The following is a 15,844-nucleotide window of genomic DNA, read 5'->3' as shown; positions in this document are numbered from 1 at the left end:
ATGCATTAGCTTGATATCTTAAATACATTTAGCAGTGTAGACATTTTTAATTGATATTTAGAATATCATTTTTGATCCAGTTGCAGGATATTAAAAATTCAATGAACATTGTTGATCCAGTTGCTTGTTATTGAAAATTCAATGAACATTGTTGATCCTGTTGCTTGATATTCTAAATATATTTAACATCGTTGATCCAGTTGCTTAAAATTCTAAATACATTTAATAGTATTGATCCAGTTCCTTGATATTCAAAATACCAGTGTTAATCCAGTTGCTTGATATCCAGACTATAATGAACAGTGTAGACCAATTTGCACAATATTCCAAATACAGTGCATAGTGCAGACCCAGGTGCTTATTATCCAGATACAATGAATTATGTAGATGTTGTCTTTTTGCTGAGCATTCTTAATACATTGTAGATATTGTTGTTTGTTATCCTTGATACAGCAGACAGTGTAAAGCCAGTTGCTCAATAACCTAAATACGGTGATAGACCAACACACAGGAAGTTTATTTTTTTGTGAATAAATAATAACATATCATTACTGAATGTAAATTTTAAGATTTTCCCTTTATCAATGATTTAATTTTCCATATGAGATAATTAAGTTTTTATATGTGTAGTTTATATTATCTATGGTCGTTTTGTTGTAAAGTGATACTCTTCCATTTTATTTAATTTTCCTTTACTTTTGTTCCTTTTGTTGCAGACCTATCTGGTGAATTAAGAACAGGTTTCTACAATCTGCTGATTGCAATGCATCTGGATTCTCACCGGAGAGCAAGGTATCATTAAGACCTGGCATAGATACAGGAACTTTGTACTAATGACAGTTTCTATCCAATTCATCAGTCTTGTATTTTTAATATTTTCCATCCATTTTTCCATCTACCCTTGTAACAAGTATAGCTTAGCAAGCATGTTTCATATTGTAATACAATGTTGTATACAAATTTTCTTTCAGATGAATATGTGCAATTAATATCTTACTTTTCTTCTTACCTTGATAGTTATCTCCCTTTCATGGATACTGTAAATGTAAAACATTTAATAGATACAGATTTGAGTACAGTATTCATATAAACATCAAGTCTATTTTAGTCCTTAGTATCCATGTAGACATCAAGTCTATATCAGTCCTTAGTATCCATGTAGACATCAAGTCTGAATCAGTCCTTAGTATCCATGTAGACATCAAGTCTATATTAGTCCTAAGTATCAATGTAGACATCAAGTCTATATCAGTCCTTAGTATCCATGTAGACATCAAGTCTATATTAGTCATTAGTATCCATGTAGACATCAAGTCTTTATTAGTCCTTAGTATCCATGTAGACATCAAGTCTATATCAGTCCTTAGTATCCATGTAGACATCAAGTCTATATTAGTCCTTAGGATCCATGTAGACATCAAGTCTATATCAGTCCTTAGTATCCACGTAGACATCAAGTCTTTATTAGTCCTAAGTATCCATGTAGACATCAAGTCTATATTAGTCCTTAGTATCCATGTAGACATCAAGTCTATATTAGTCCTTAGTATCCATGTAGACATCAAGTCTATATCAGTCCTTAGGATCCATGTAGACATCAAGTCTATATCAGTCCTTAGTATCCACGTAGACATCAAGTCTTTATTAGTCCTTAGTATCCTTGTATACATTAAGTCTATATTAGTCCTTAGTATCCATGTAGACATCAAGTCTATATCAGTCCTTAGTATCCATGTAGACATCAAGTCTGAATCAGTCCTTAGTATCCACGTAGACATCAAGTCTTTATTAGTCCTAAGTATCCATGTAGACATCAAGTCTATATTAGTCCTTAGTATCCATGTAGACATCAAGTCTATATTAGTCCTTAGGATCCATGTAGACATCAAGTCTATATTAGTTCTTAGTATCCATGTAGACATCAAGTCTATATCAGTCCTTAGTATCCATGTAGACATCAAGTCTGAATCAGTCCTTAGTATCCACGTAGACATCAAGTCTTTATTAGTCCTAAGTATCCATGTAGACATCAAGTCTATATTAGTCCTTAGTATCCATGTAGACATCAAGTCTATATTAGTCCTTAGTATCCATGTAGACATCAAGTCTATATCAGTCCTTAGTATCCATGTAGACATCAAGTCTATATCAGTCCTTAGTATCCATTTAAACATAAACTCTATATTAGCTTTAGTATCAACTGCTTCGATGCGTAGTGGTTAGAGTGTCCGCCTCGGATGTGGGAGATTGTGGGTTCAATCCATTGGCGAGTCATACCAAAGACTTACAAAAATGTTACTAACAGCTGTCTCGCTTGGTGCTGAGCATTAAGAAGTTAGTGTTAGGAATGGTCAGCCTGGTGTCAGGATAATGTGACTGGCTGGTACATCATGCTACATGTCTGCGGCATGATGCCCCAGTGCTAGACATCACTATAAACTGCCACAATGCAGACATCATAGCAATATGACTGAAAACTTCTTAAAGCTGCATTGAAAATCCAAATCACAAACACACACACTCACAGCTTTAGTATCCTTATAAACATCAAGTCTATATTAGTCTTTAGTATCCATATAAACATCAAGTCTATTTTAGTCCTTAGTATCCATGTAAACGTCAAGTCGGTATTAGTTTTTAGTATCCATGTAAACATCAAGTTTATATTAGTCTTTAGTATCCATATAAACATCAAGTCTATTTTAGTCCTTTGTATCCATGTAAACATAAAGTCTGTGTTAGTCCTTAGTATCCATGTAGACATCAAGTCTATTTTAGTCCTTAGTATCCATGTAAACATAAAGTCTACGTTAGTCCTTTGTATCCATGTAAACATAAAGTCTATGTTAGTCGTTAGTATCCATATAAACATCAAGTCTATTTTAGTCTTTAGTATCCATGTAAACATCAAGTCTTTATTAGTCTTTAGTATCCATGTAAACATCAAGTCTGTTTTAGTCCTTAGTATCCATGTAGACATCAAGTCTGTGTTTGTCCTTAGTATCCATATAAACATCAAGTCTATATTAGTCATTTGTATCCATGATACAAAAAGGTCTATATTATCTTTAGTATCCATATAAACATCAAGTCTAGATTAGTCATTTGTATCCATGTAAACAAAAAGTTTATATTAGCTTTGGTATCCATATAAACATCAAGTCCATATTAGCCCTTATGATCCATATAAACATCAAGTCCATATTAGCCCTTATGATCCATATAAACATCAAGTCCATATTAGCCCTTATGATCCATATAAACATCAAGTCCATATTAGCCCTTATGATCCATATAAACATCAAGTCCATATTAGCCCTTATGATCCATATAAACATCAAGTCCATATTAGCCTTTATGATCCATATAAACATCAAGTCCTTATTAGCCTTTATGATCCATATAAACATCAAGTCCATATTAGCCCTTATGATCCATATAAACATCAAGTCCATATTAGCCCTTATGATCCATATAAACATCAAGTCCATATTAGCCTTTATGATCCATATAAACATCAAGTCCATATTAGCCCTTATGATCGATATTAACATCAAGTCCATATCAGCCTTTATGATCCATATAAACATCAAGTCCATATTAGCCCTTATGATCCATATAAACATCAAGTCCATATTAGCCCTTACGATCCACATAAACATCAAGTCCATATCAGCCCTTATGATCCATATAAACATCAAGTCCATATTAGCCCTTATGATCCATATAAACATCAAGTCCATATTAGCCCTTATGATCCATATAAACATCAAGTCCATATTAGCCCTTATGATCCATATAAACATCAAGTCCATATTAGCCCTTATGATCCATATAAACATCAAGTCCTTATTAGCCTTTATGATCGATATAAACATCAAGTCCATATTAGCCCTTATGATCCATATAAACATCAAGTCCATATTAGCCCTTATGATCCATATAAACATCAAGTCCATATTAGCCCTTATGATCCACATAAACATCAAGTCCATATCAGCCCTTATGATCCATATAAACATCAAGTCCATATTAGCCCGTATGATCCATATAAACATCAAGTCCATATTAGCCCTTATGATCCATATAAACATCAAGTCCATATCAGCCCTTATGATCCATATAAACATCAAGTCCATATCAGCCCTTATGATCCATATAAACATCAAGTCCATATTAGCCCTTATGATCCATATAAACATCAAGTCCATATTAGCCCTTATGATCCATATAAACATCAAGTCCATATTAGCCTTTATGATCAATATAAACATTAAGTCCATATTAGCCCTTATGATCCATATAAACATCAAGTCCATATTAGCCCTTATGATCCATATAAACATCAAGTCCATATTAGCCCTTATGATCCATATAAACATCAAGTCCATATTAGCCCTTATGATCCATATAAACATCAAGTCCATATTAGCCTTTATGATCCATATAAACATCAAGTCCATATTAGCCCTTATGATCCATATAAACATCAAGTCCATATCAGCCCTTATGATCCATATAAACATCAAGTCCATATTAGCCCTTATGATCAATATAAACATTAAGTCTATATTAACACAGACAATGTGGGTATGTGAGAAAGCTTGCCAGTAGCTTCTCATGGGATGGTGGTTCTTTCCGGGAGTTTTCCCGGGTTCTTCCTCCACCATTAATACTGGCTGCCATGTATAGTCGTGTGCTGAAAAATGGCATTAAACCCTACAACAACAACAACAACAACTATATTAGCAATTAGTTTCCATATAAACATCAAGTCCATATTAGCCCTTATGATCCATATAAACATTAAGTCCATATTAGCCTTTATGATCCATATAAACATCAAGTCCATATCAGCCCTTATGATCCATATAAACATCAAGTCCATATTAGCCCTTATGATCCATATAAACATCAAGTCCATATCAGCCCATATGATCCATATAAACATCAAGTCCATATTAGCCCTTATGATCCATATAAACATCAAGTCCATATTAGCCCTTATGATCCATATAAACATCAAGTCCATATTAGCCTTTATGATCCATATAAACATCAAGTCCATATTAGCCCTTATGATCCATATAAACATCAAGTCCATATTAGCCCTTATGATCCATATAAACATCAAGTCCATATCAGCCCTTATGATCCATATAAACATCAAGTCCATATTAGCCCTTATGATCCATATAAACATCAAGTCCATATCAGCCCATATGATCCATATAAACATCAAGTCCATATTAGCCCTTATGATCCATATAAACATCAAGTCCATATTAGCCCTTATGATCCATATAAACATTAAGTCTATATTAGCCCTTATGATCCATATAAACATTAAGTCTATATTAACACAGACAATGTGGGTATGTGAGAAAGCTTGCCAGTAGCTTCTCATGGGATGGTGGTTCTTTCCGGGAGTTTTCCCGGGTTCTTCCTCCACCATTAATACTGGCTGCCATGTATAGTCGTGTGCTGAAAAATGGCATTAAACCCTACAACAACAACAACAACAACTATATTAGCAATTAGTTTCCATATAAACATCAAGTCCATATTAGCCCTTATGATCCATATAAACATCAAGTCCATATTAGCCCTTATGATCCATATAAACATCAAGTCCATATTAGCCTTTATGATCCATATAAACATCAAGTCCATATTAGCCTTTATGATCCATATAAACATCAAGTCCATATCAGCCCTTATGATCCATATAAACATCAAGTCCATATTAGCCTTTATGATCCATATAAACATCAAGTCCATATTAGCCCTTATGATCCATATAAACATCAAGTCCATATCAGCCCATATGATCCATATAAACATCAAGTCCATATTAGCCTTTATGATCCATATAAACATCAAGTCCATATTAGCCCTTATGATCCATATAAACATCAAGTCCATATTAGCCCTTATGATCCATATAAACATCAAGTCCATATTAGCCCTTATGATCCATATAAACATCAAGTCCATATCAGCCCATATGATCCATATAAACATCAAGTCCATATTAGCCCTTATGATCCATATAAACATCAAGTCCATATTAGCCCTTATGATCCATATAAACATCAAGTCCATATCAGCCCATATGATCCACATAAACATCAAGTCCATATTAGCCCTTATGATCCACATAAACATCAAGTCCATATCAGCCCTTATGATCCATATAAACATCAAGTCCATATTAGCCCTTATGATCCATATAAACATCAAGTCCATATTAGCCCTTATGATCCATATAAACATCAAGTCCATATTAGCCCTTATGATCCATATAAACATCAAGTCCATATCAGCCCTTATGATCCATATAAACATCAAGTCCATATTAGCCCTTATGATCCATATAAACATCAAGTCCATATTAGCCCTTATGATCCACATAAACATCAAGTCCATATTAGCCCTTATGATCCATATAAACATCAAGTCCATATCAGCCCATATGATCCATATAAACATCAAGTCCATATTAGCCCTTATGATCCATATAAACATCAAGTCCATATTAGCCCTTATGATCCATATAAACATCAAGTCCATATCAGCCCATATGATCCACATAAACATCAAGTCCATATTAGCCCTTATGATCCACATAAACATCAAGTCCATATTAGCCCTTATGATCCATATAAACATCAAGTCCATATCAGCCCATATGATCCACATAAACATCAAGTCCATATTAGCCCTTATGATCCACATAAACATCAAGTCCATATCAGCCCTTATGATCCATATAAACATCAAGTCCATATTAGCCCTTATGATCCATATAAACATCAAGTCCATATTAGCCCTTATGATCCATATAAACATCAAGTCCATATTAGCCCTTATGATCCATATAAACATCAAGTCCATATTAGCCCTTATGATCCATATAAACATCAAGTCCATATCAGCCCATATGATCCACATAAACATCAAGTCCATATTAGCCCTTATGATCCACATAAACATCAAGTCCATATCAGCCCTTATGATCCATATAAACATCAAGTCCATATCAGCCCTTATGATCCATATAAACATCAAGTCCATATTAGCCTTTATGATCCATATAAACATCAAGTCCATATTAGCCCTTATGATCCATATAAACATTAAGTCCATATTAGCCCTTATGATCAATATAAACATTAAGTCTATATTAACACAGACAATGTGGGTATGTGAGAAAGCTTGCCAGTAGCTTCTCATGGGATGGTGGTTCTTTCCGGGAGTTTTCCCGGGTTCTTCCTCCACCATTAATACTGGCTGCCATGTATAGTCGTGTGCTGAAAAATGGCATTAAACCCTACAACAACAACAACAACAACTATATTAGCAATTAGTTTCCATATAAACATCAAGTCTATATTAGCCCTTGGTTTTGACATGTTCTCTGTCAGGTTTAAAAAGATGGTTATTTTCACATTTGTTCAGTGATAGTAAATGGCGTTAAATTTGAAGGGATGACCTGACAAGAACTGCTTTCATATCATTTGCAGAGGACAATGAGCTTATTCTTGTTGGCAATAACCAGCTAAGCAGTCATTCTACACATTGTAACACCATTTTGTGTACAAACTGTCGCTGAGTTGTAGGTCATGTCTGTTTGGCTTCATTTCCAAGATTGTAATGGCCCTTAATCATAACCTTTTTTGTTTAGTACATGTGATATCTTTTAACCATGTAGATTTTTCAATAGAAGTTTTGAAGTCCCAATAAAAAATTACAATTGCATATGTTGTTTTGAATGCTTTTATCATTTCTCTTAGTTAGATTAGCTACTTGAATTCTTCCTATCCTTCAGGATGCTGACCCAGAATGAGTTCATAATTCCACTGGTGCCCACGGTGAAAAAAATCAGTTTGTATCGCTCACCCGTACCAAATGGCAACAGCAACTGCAACATCAAACACACCATTCCCAGCATGGATTCCAGTGTTTCCATTCGGCCACATCTTTGTCTTGATCAGAAAGTAATTGAGCAGAGGTAATCCAACTGGATATTATAAAAATTTGTTTAAGTATTCTTGTCTGTGGTATCTCTCAGTGTGAAGATAAATCTCACAAAATTTATAGCCATTGAACATTCTCACTCCATGAGATGAAGTTCTCATAGAAGGGTATGTTTTACATACTTGAGATTTTATTCCTGGCAAGATATTTGGAACCAAAAGACCATTCCTTGCATATGTTTTTACGACAAGTTGTATGTTTAAGCTTCAGCAGATAGTACCCAAACCAAAAATGCAAGCTTTTCATGCAAGTTGTCACAAGCTTGTGCAAACTATATCTTGCAAGCTAGTATTTGGAACCTTGCGGCAAGCATGCACAAATCTGAACTGAAAAAAACCCTGTCAAGGTTGCACAAACCACATGAAAGAAATATTGCAAGCTTGCAGAAGATTGCTGCAAGCTTTAACAATCCTAAATATATACAAGCTGGCACAAGCTTGCAAGGATTAATAACAAGCTAGTACAATCTTGCATGAACAAACAAGCTTGCTCATGCTCTCATAGACAAACAAGCTTGCGCAGGCATATGCAAGGTTCATTACTGTAAAAATGTTGCATAAAGAATGACATTACAGACCATTCAAGAATACTGTTCATGATAAAATTGTTGCAGCTAAATTAGAAAGGAGATTATATATAAAATAAATCTGAAATAAATGGAACAAATTTCAACTATTTCTGAAGGAGATTTATTTACAAAAAATACACACATCTTGAAACAGCCTTCTTTCAAGTAAAAAGTTTTAAAATGGTGTTAAGAACATATGAACTTCTTATAAAATTCTTTTGCTGATTCTCTGTATAGTGTGGTGAAAAGAACATATCAGCAAATTTACATCAGATACTGCATTTACCAGACACTGTAAAACAATTTGGACCATTATGGGTGTATTCAGGTTTTGTATTTGAAATTATCATAATACTTTATGGAATGCAAAGTGCTGTTGTGCAGATTGCAGATGTGGTATCTGCTTAGTTTAAATTACCAGTTTATAAAGATCATATTAAACAAGAATGTGCTCTAGAGTACCGTATTTGCCGGCCTATAAGACGATGCTTTTTGACCAGAAAATCTCAGCTTCATCTTATACTCCGAATCGACTTATATATGAGTTATGTCATCCAAATCGCTTTATCATATTGTTTGTATGGAAAAATTCTCCAAGAGTTCGAAAAATAATATGTAAAAAATATTTCATTTTGGGAAAGAGATTGTGTATGAACAACATACGATCCCACATTGAGTATTTTAAACAATTACATGATTGTCAGTATTAAAAATTAACATAAATCAGATGTAATTATGCTAAAGCAGCATGCACCAGTAATGTACGTTGTTTGTAATATGTTTTGTTTAAATTTGATTACATATATGTGTGTTAGAATTTACAAGTTAGAAGATGAATATCAACGACAATTTTCTTCTTGCACCTAATGATCAAATAATAATCCTTTTGCCCCATTGAGAGAGAGAGAGAGATAGACGGACAGAGATGTCTTCACGATTGTACATCTGTATTGTTCACTTACCTGATGATTGATTTTACTTGTGTACAAGTGCAATACCATATTCCATTATCAATTAATACCACTAGTTAAGAGATTCCTTCTAATTTTTGTTTCCACTTCCATTATTAAGAGAATCACATGACTTTGTAGTGGTGTTTACATGCTAATTAAATATGCTATGACTGTATTCAGTCATTCCAAGATAACACCTGTTTGAGGTCAAGATTCGGCAGACCAGGTCAGATTAGAGAGGCTACCAATAAGGAAATGAGGCTACCCATGGGTATTATGTATACCATACCATACAGTTAAAGGAAATGCCATGTGGTTACTATTGTAAATTTCTCAACCAGTGACATTTTTTAATTTGCCGACGGAACCGACACAAATTTAATGTACATCTAGCATGAACAAAGATCAAAAACAATTGCTAAGTACAGGTACAGTACATGTAGTTTAAACAAAATCTTAATTGTTGGGAATGGGATTTAACCTAATGGAGATTATATGGATATAACTATAGTGAATATTAATACCTGAACGAGTATGGTATTTATTTTCATGGTTTTCATTTACTGTTTCATTTATTAATGTTTTCTCTCTTTGACAAAAGCTTCAGCAACACAGGGGCAATAAATTTAAAAAAAGAACCCAAAAATACTTGAACAACTGAACTTTCTCTCTCTCTCTCATATATATTGGACCATATTTTATTTTGATCATGAGGTGCATAAAGAAAAATGTGATGGAATACATATGCATCCTTCTCTCTGTATCTCTCTCTCTCACTTCCCCCTCCCCGGAAAAAGGATTTTAGTATCAATTTCCCTATTGCTGGTAATCTGAAAAAGCACACAGTGATACTTTTAATATTTATGAAACCGGAAGTTATTATAATTTAAATCTACACAGCATCATGAGTTTTATCCTATCTGTAACTCGATACATTTTCGGGTCAGTGTTATTATATGTAGCTAAAAGTACATAATCCATTTAAAATACTTCTTGTGAAACATATCAGGTACTTTTAGTTACATTTAATAATCCTGACTGAAAAGGTTACTGAGTTACAGGTAGGGTAAAGTTCGCTGTGTGGAACGAAGTGAAAAACACAATCCAAGGTGTTGATCTGGCCTCGTCTTATACTCAGCATCAAATTATATACGGATGGTGGATGGAAAGTTTGCCAAATTTGCTGATTAGACTTATACTTCGCATCAACTTGTATGCTGGCAAATATGGTACTTTGTACAATATTGGCTACACCAAAATTGGCTACCTTTTTGCACACATGATTCTCAAATAAGATCTGGCTCATGTTAGTCTTGTGTGCATTAGGTAGAACTCGCATGAGCAATAGAATCTAACAAAATCTGAAAATCACATGAGCCAGATTTTATCCATTGTATTAAGGGAACATTCCAGAAATTCTGACTGCTACACAGAAAGGCAAGCTCTTCAGTCTGAGGAATCTTGCACGGCCATTTTCTTGAATATATAGGAAAATCTTCATATTTTTGTCTGTATGGCTTCAGAAACTTTTTTCTTCACATCCATATCGAAATCCAGTTGGGGAAGGATAGTGTCAGATGGCTACATTCCCCTCCCTTCTATTGAAACTACACTATTAGGTGAAAAACAAGAATGTTAGCCATTTGAATACAGGTAACCACTTCTAAACAAATCCTCTCAGAATGAAATCCTTCATCCTCCCCTGCTTCTGGTAGAGTCAGGTACAATCCACTGAAATAGATTACAGTAAAATATAATCTGGTCAAAATATTTGACTATTTACCTGTTTCGAAAAGGCATTTCATTTAAGTTTAACATTAGTGAAATATTTGACAAGTTATAGAAACTTTTATAGGTGTTATACACAAATTGGCCATCCTTTAAAGAGATCCTAAATATTAGTTTTACCATTCATTTAGAATGGGATCTGACATCTGCCAAATGATTGGTATTTTACATCTTTAAATGGAAAAATGCAATGAAATTACTCAGTTGATATTTTGAGATCTTTGAAATAGACTCTGTACCATTTTTTTGAAAATTAAAAACTACAAAAAATAATAGATTAATGCAGTGACCTCTGAACTTGTCTCAGTTAAAGATAATTGCAAGTGGTTAATTGCCGAATTTGATATATGAGAAGAATAAAGTCCCTAAGATAAATGGAAATGAGATTAAGATGCTTGCATGTAATTTCAAAATTCGTCAACCAATTTTTGATAACTGACAAGTGCATTGAAATCTGCAGTTTGACAGGTGCAGCAGTAGATAATAATGATCTGCAAAGTTGTTGTCTCAATAATTATGTGGAGGAAGAATACAAAGTCACCTTTTGACATTTAATGTATTGTAAGCAAATGCTGCGCAGCAATAATCCCATAATACAGTATAATCGGCCACCAAACTGCAGTCCAGTAAATGGGCAAAATGTAAAATAATGTTTGATTTTACCCACCAGCATGATAACTTCTTGATTTTAAATTTGTCTCTAAGATTGCATGATCAGTTGTTGCACATGTATTGCTACTGCTTGCAATGAATTAATGAGTAAATTGTGATGGTCCAATTTTGAAAATGGAGCCTCTTTGAAACTGAGGCTGGCTTTTGTTTTTGTGACTCAGGTTTGTTACATGTAGATTTCAATTTGTAAACCAGTCTCAAGACTGAAAACAAGGGAAATAACCACTGTTGATGTCTCGATGCCAAATTAGATCTCTGTCGCAGTAAACCACATTTTAAAAATAGGTCATACATCTTTTTTACATTTTCTTTCCAAACGACATTCCTAGTACACTGCAATTAATGATATGTAAGGAAATTTTGATCAATGAGAATGTACTGGAGGCAGTACTTTAATAAATAAATACAAATTAAATCATTTTTTATCAATTGAAATTTGTGTTCTAGTTCTGTCTTTTAGTTCTTTGTAAGTGTAATCATCATAAATGCATTGTGTCCTCTTGTAATTAAACACAAAATGCGTCAATCTACCGTCCGTGAGCATTTCTCTGAGAACCTATTTAAGTGCCGACCGTGTTTTGATAACTGACTTTCGGAAGTATTTATTGTATTGTTACACTGAATTAAAAGCTGGCCTGCTTTGTATTATCACATTAATTATGTCTTTTGAATCAAATAAAAGAGGTGGAATAAAAGAAAAGTTAAAAGGCACGAAAATCCTACAAACTTAAGTCGAGCAGCCCTGGTTGTACGTCGGGTGAATTCACTTCATTTGATTCATCGAACACTTATAAATGTTTTTGTGTATGTAACATAAACTACCTTAAATTAACTGACTCTTTCATAACTGATCAAAGAAAACAAGACAGCCAAGCAAAACGAATATTTCGTAAAATAAAGAGCTTGATTTCGCAGATACAGACCATTGTATGAGCGAGTTTCAGAGAATTCTTGAACTGGCACTTAGGGATATCCTCAGGGATGATAAGAAGTTTCATTATTAATTCCAATTAATTCACAACATCAATATTGTACTAATTGAGCAATCCAAAAATTGAGTTTCAACATAGATGATTGTCTCACGAAATAAATGTCGCATGTTTTTGAAAAAAAGCAAACTTGTTTGGTGGTGTATCAACAGTTAGTCAAGTTCCCTGCTCAGTTGACTCCCGATTTAGCAGGGTAATATTAAACACCACTATAGGAACCAGACTCATCAAGAAAACAAAAAGCAGTGACGTAATACACAGATTTTTTTGTGTACATGTGGTGGTTGTTGAAACCAGTTGGAACTATCTTTCATATGTTGGACATTTTTAAAATAAATTTTATTTAAACAGTATAACAAACAACTTCATTGGATAAAGGGCGTTATTAAAAATTATTATCGACGTGATTGTAAAATGAGGATTCAGTCAATAAACAGACCAGTTCCCTAACGCTGCCACCCCCCACCCCCAACAGTTTTCTTAATGTCAGAGTGATTTTTTTCAATTTTTGGAGGTCCTTCGGTAACTCGCACCTTGCTTATAGTGCAGTCTGTGTTTCTGGACTCCGTTGTGCATGAGTTATTGAGGGAGAGGTGTAATAATAATAATAATAATAAATGATACTATTTCATACTGTTCACAACAACACTTACAATAATAACAACAGGGGCACATATAATATACATGATGATAACCAGAAACTTCAGAACAATAGAAGTTTATCAATAATGGCTCTTTTTCTTCCCTCCTTTTTGTTAAAAAAATTCTTATTATTTGAGCATTGATATTGTATGGAAATGTATAATAACAGAAAATAAAATCATAATAATTTACTTATCTTGCATCTGTAAATAATAGAGTTGTTGTTATTATTATTATTGTTATTATTATCATTATTATTATTATCATTATTATTATTATTTTATTATTATTTATTATTATTGTTATTATTATTATTATCAGTATTATTAAGTTTTGATATTTACCACATTAAAAAACATAAATTTGGTAATATTAAATATAACAAAATGTAATTGCTGGATATTTAATAATCCATATTAATTATTAAATTACTGAGGTCACCTTTAGCATAAAATTATTTATTGTACATTTGCTATCTGAAATTGTTTGAAAGTTATTTGCAGTTTATATACATAAAGCAGGCAGTGAACAAAAATTCTCGAAGAAATTGAATCTGGAAATATGTGGAAGCTTGCACTTTTTATAAACCTGTAAATTGTGCAAGCTTGCTGATGCTGGTAAGAAAATGACCATAAATGGTGCCATGTTTGCACAAGCTTGCACAAGCTAACACATATTTATTTGTAAGCTTATTTTGATGATACAAGCTTGCCGCAATCTTGTGGCAAGCTTGCGGCATGCTAACCACAAGGATACGTTTTGGTTTGTGTATTCTGAATGTATTTTTATTTTCATTTCCCAGACTTAATGAATTGTTCATGTATCCTCCATTTTGAAAGTAGTGTGTCATCCACTGATTCAGTATATTTAGTTGTCTCTATTAAATAATATTTATAGGAATCAGTCTAACAGTTTGAGTGGCGCAGCTCCATTCTTTCCAATGGACCAGCTCAAAACCTTCATCATGCAGGCACTCACAGAGGCTGTGGAGAAGGGAGCAGCTCATATCAGAGATCCCATAGGGGGCAGCAATGCCAGTCTGTTTGTGTAAGAATTTTTTCTAGTTATTTATAGCTCATCTTGTAGCAGTTTTATGTTGATTATACAGTTTTTATAGAACTTAAAGTACTTGTGATGGCTGTTATGATTTTATAGTGTGTAGCCAGCACTTTAAGTGAGGAAACCAGATGATCCAGGGAGTACTCTAAATGAGATATTATTTACTCCTACATGTGCCAGAACCAAGGATCTAACCCAGAACAGCAAATGGGCACTTATGAGTTGTGTTATGGCACAGCTAGCAAAGCATAACACGGCAAATGTGGGCCCCAAACTTCAAGATAACATCTTGAAATTTTCAAGAGATATTTAAGAAACAAACCTCTGTTAAGCAGCACCACTGATTGTCATGGAAATGGGTCTCCCTTTTGCCAGTAGCTGCCTGAGACAGGTTTTAATGAATTATTTTTCTTCAGAAAGCATACATGCATTTTTCTGTCTAAGTAAGCTCCTGAGGTGGTTCACCTTGTAAAGTTTTTGAAAATGAAGCATGGCATATGTTGGGTATTATAGGAAAATGTTACCTTAGATTAAAATAGCCAAATTTGTATCAAATGTAGAAATGAACTTATCATAGGAGATTTATGGTAAGGAATGCAACTGCTTAGTAAATTTTATACTGACTCTCTGTTAAAGGAGTGCAAATTTTGAAATTTGTTTTTTCATTGATGACCGTAAATGTCTGGTTCATCCTAGTGACTCTTTTTAAATAGGTCGCTGGCATAGAGAGCAAAGTGTCACAAGTATATAAATAGATCAACCAGAAGAGACTGGCATAGAGAGCAAAGTGTCATAAGTAAATAAATAGATCAACCAGAAGAGACTGGCATAGAGAGCAAAGTGTCATAAGTAAATAAATAGATCAACCAGAAGAGACTGGCATAGAGAGCAAAGTGTCATAAGTAAATAAATAGATCAACCAGAAGAGACTGGCATAGAGAGCAAAGTGTCATAAGTAAATAAATAGATCAACCAGAAGAGACTGGCATAGAGAGCAAAGTGTCATAAGTAAATAAATAGATCAACCAGAAGAGACTGGCATAGAGAGCAAAGTGTCATAAGTAAATAAATAGATCAACCAGAAGAGACTGGCATAGAGAGCAAAGTGTCATAAGTAAATAAATAGATCAACC

General features: G+C 33.7%; 1 protein-coding gene across 8 annotated transcripts in view; it reads left to right on the top strand.

The window, feature by feature from the left end:
- LOC149804420 (ryanodine receptor-like) overlaps window positions 1–15,844 on the top strand; it is a 538,410-nt gene that overhangs the window by 250,188 nt on the left and 272,378 nt on the right. For all 8 annotated transcript variants that reach the window (XR_016415653.1, XR_016415652.1, XM_089940121.1 and 5 more), the window contains 3 exons: window positions 717–792; window positions 7,832–8,014; window positions 14,550–14,699. Coding sequence is in view for 6 of the 8 variants with exons in the window: in XM_089940121.1 (XP_089796247.1) it covers window positions 717–792; window positions 7,832–8,014; window positions 14,550–14,699 (409 nt within the window). In the remaining 2 variants the exon portion in view is untranslated. The remainder of the gene's footprint in view (window positions 1–716; window positions 793–7,831; window positions 8,015–14,549; window positions 14,700–15,844) is intronic.

Source organism: Sinohyriopsis cumingii, chromosome 2 (genome assembly GCF_028554795.1).
Source record: "Sinohyriopsis cumingii isolate HCF-2022 chromosome 2, ASM2855479v2, whole genome shotgun sequence".
In the NCBI taxonomy this organism is placed as follows: domain Eukaryota; kingdom Metazoa; phylum Mollusca; class Bivalvia; order Unionida; family Unionidae; genus Sinohyriopsis; species Sinohyriopsis cumingii.
This window is presented reverse-complemented; position numbering and strand designations above follow the sequence as displayed.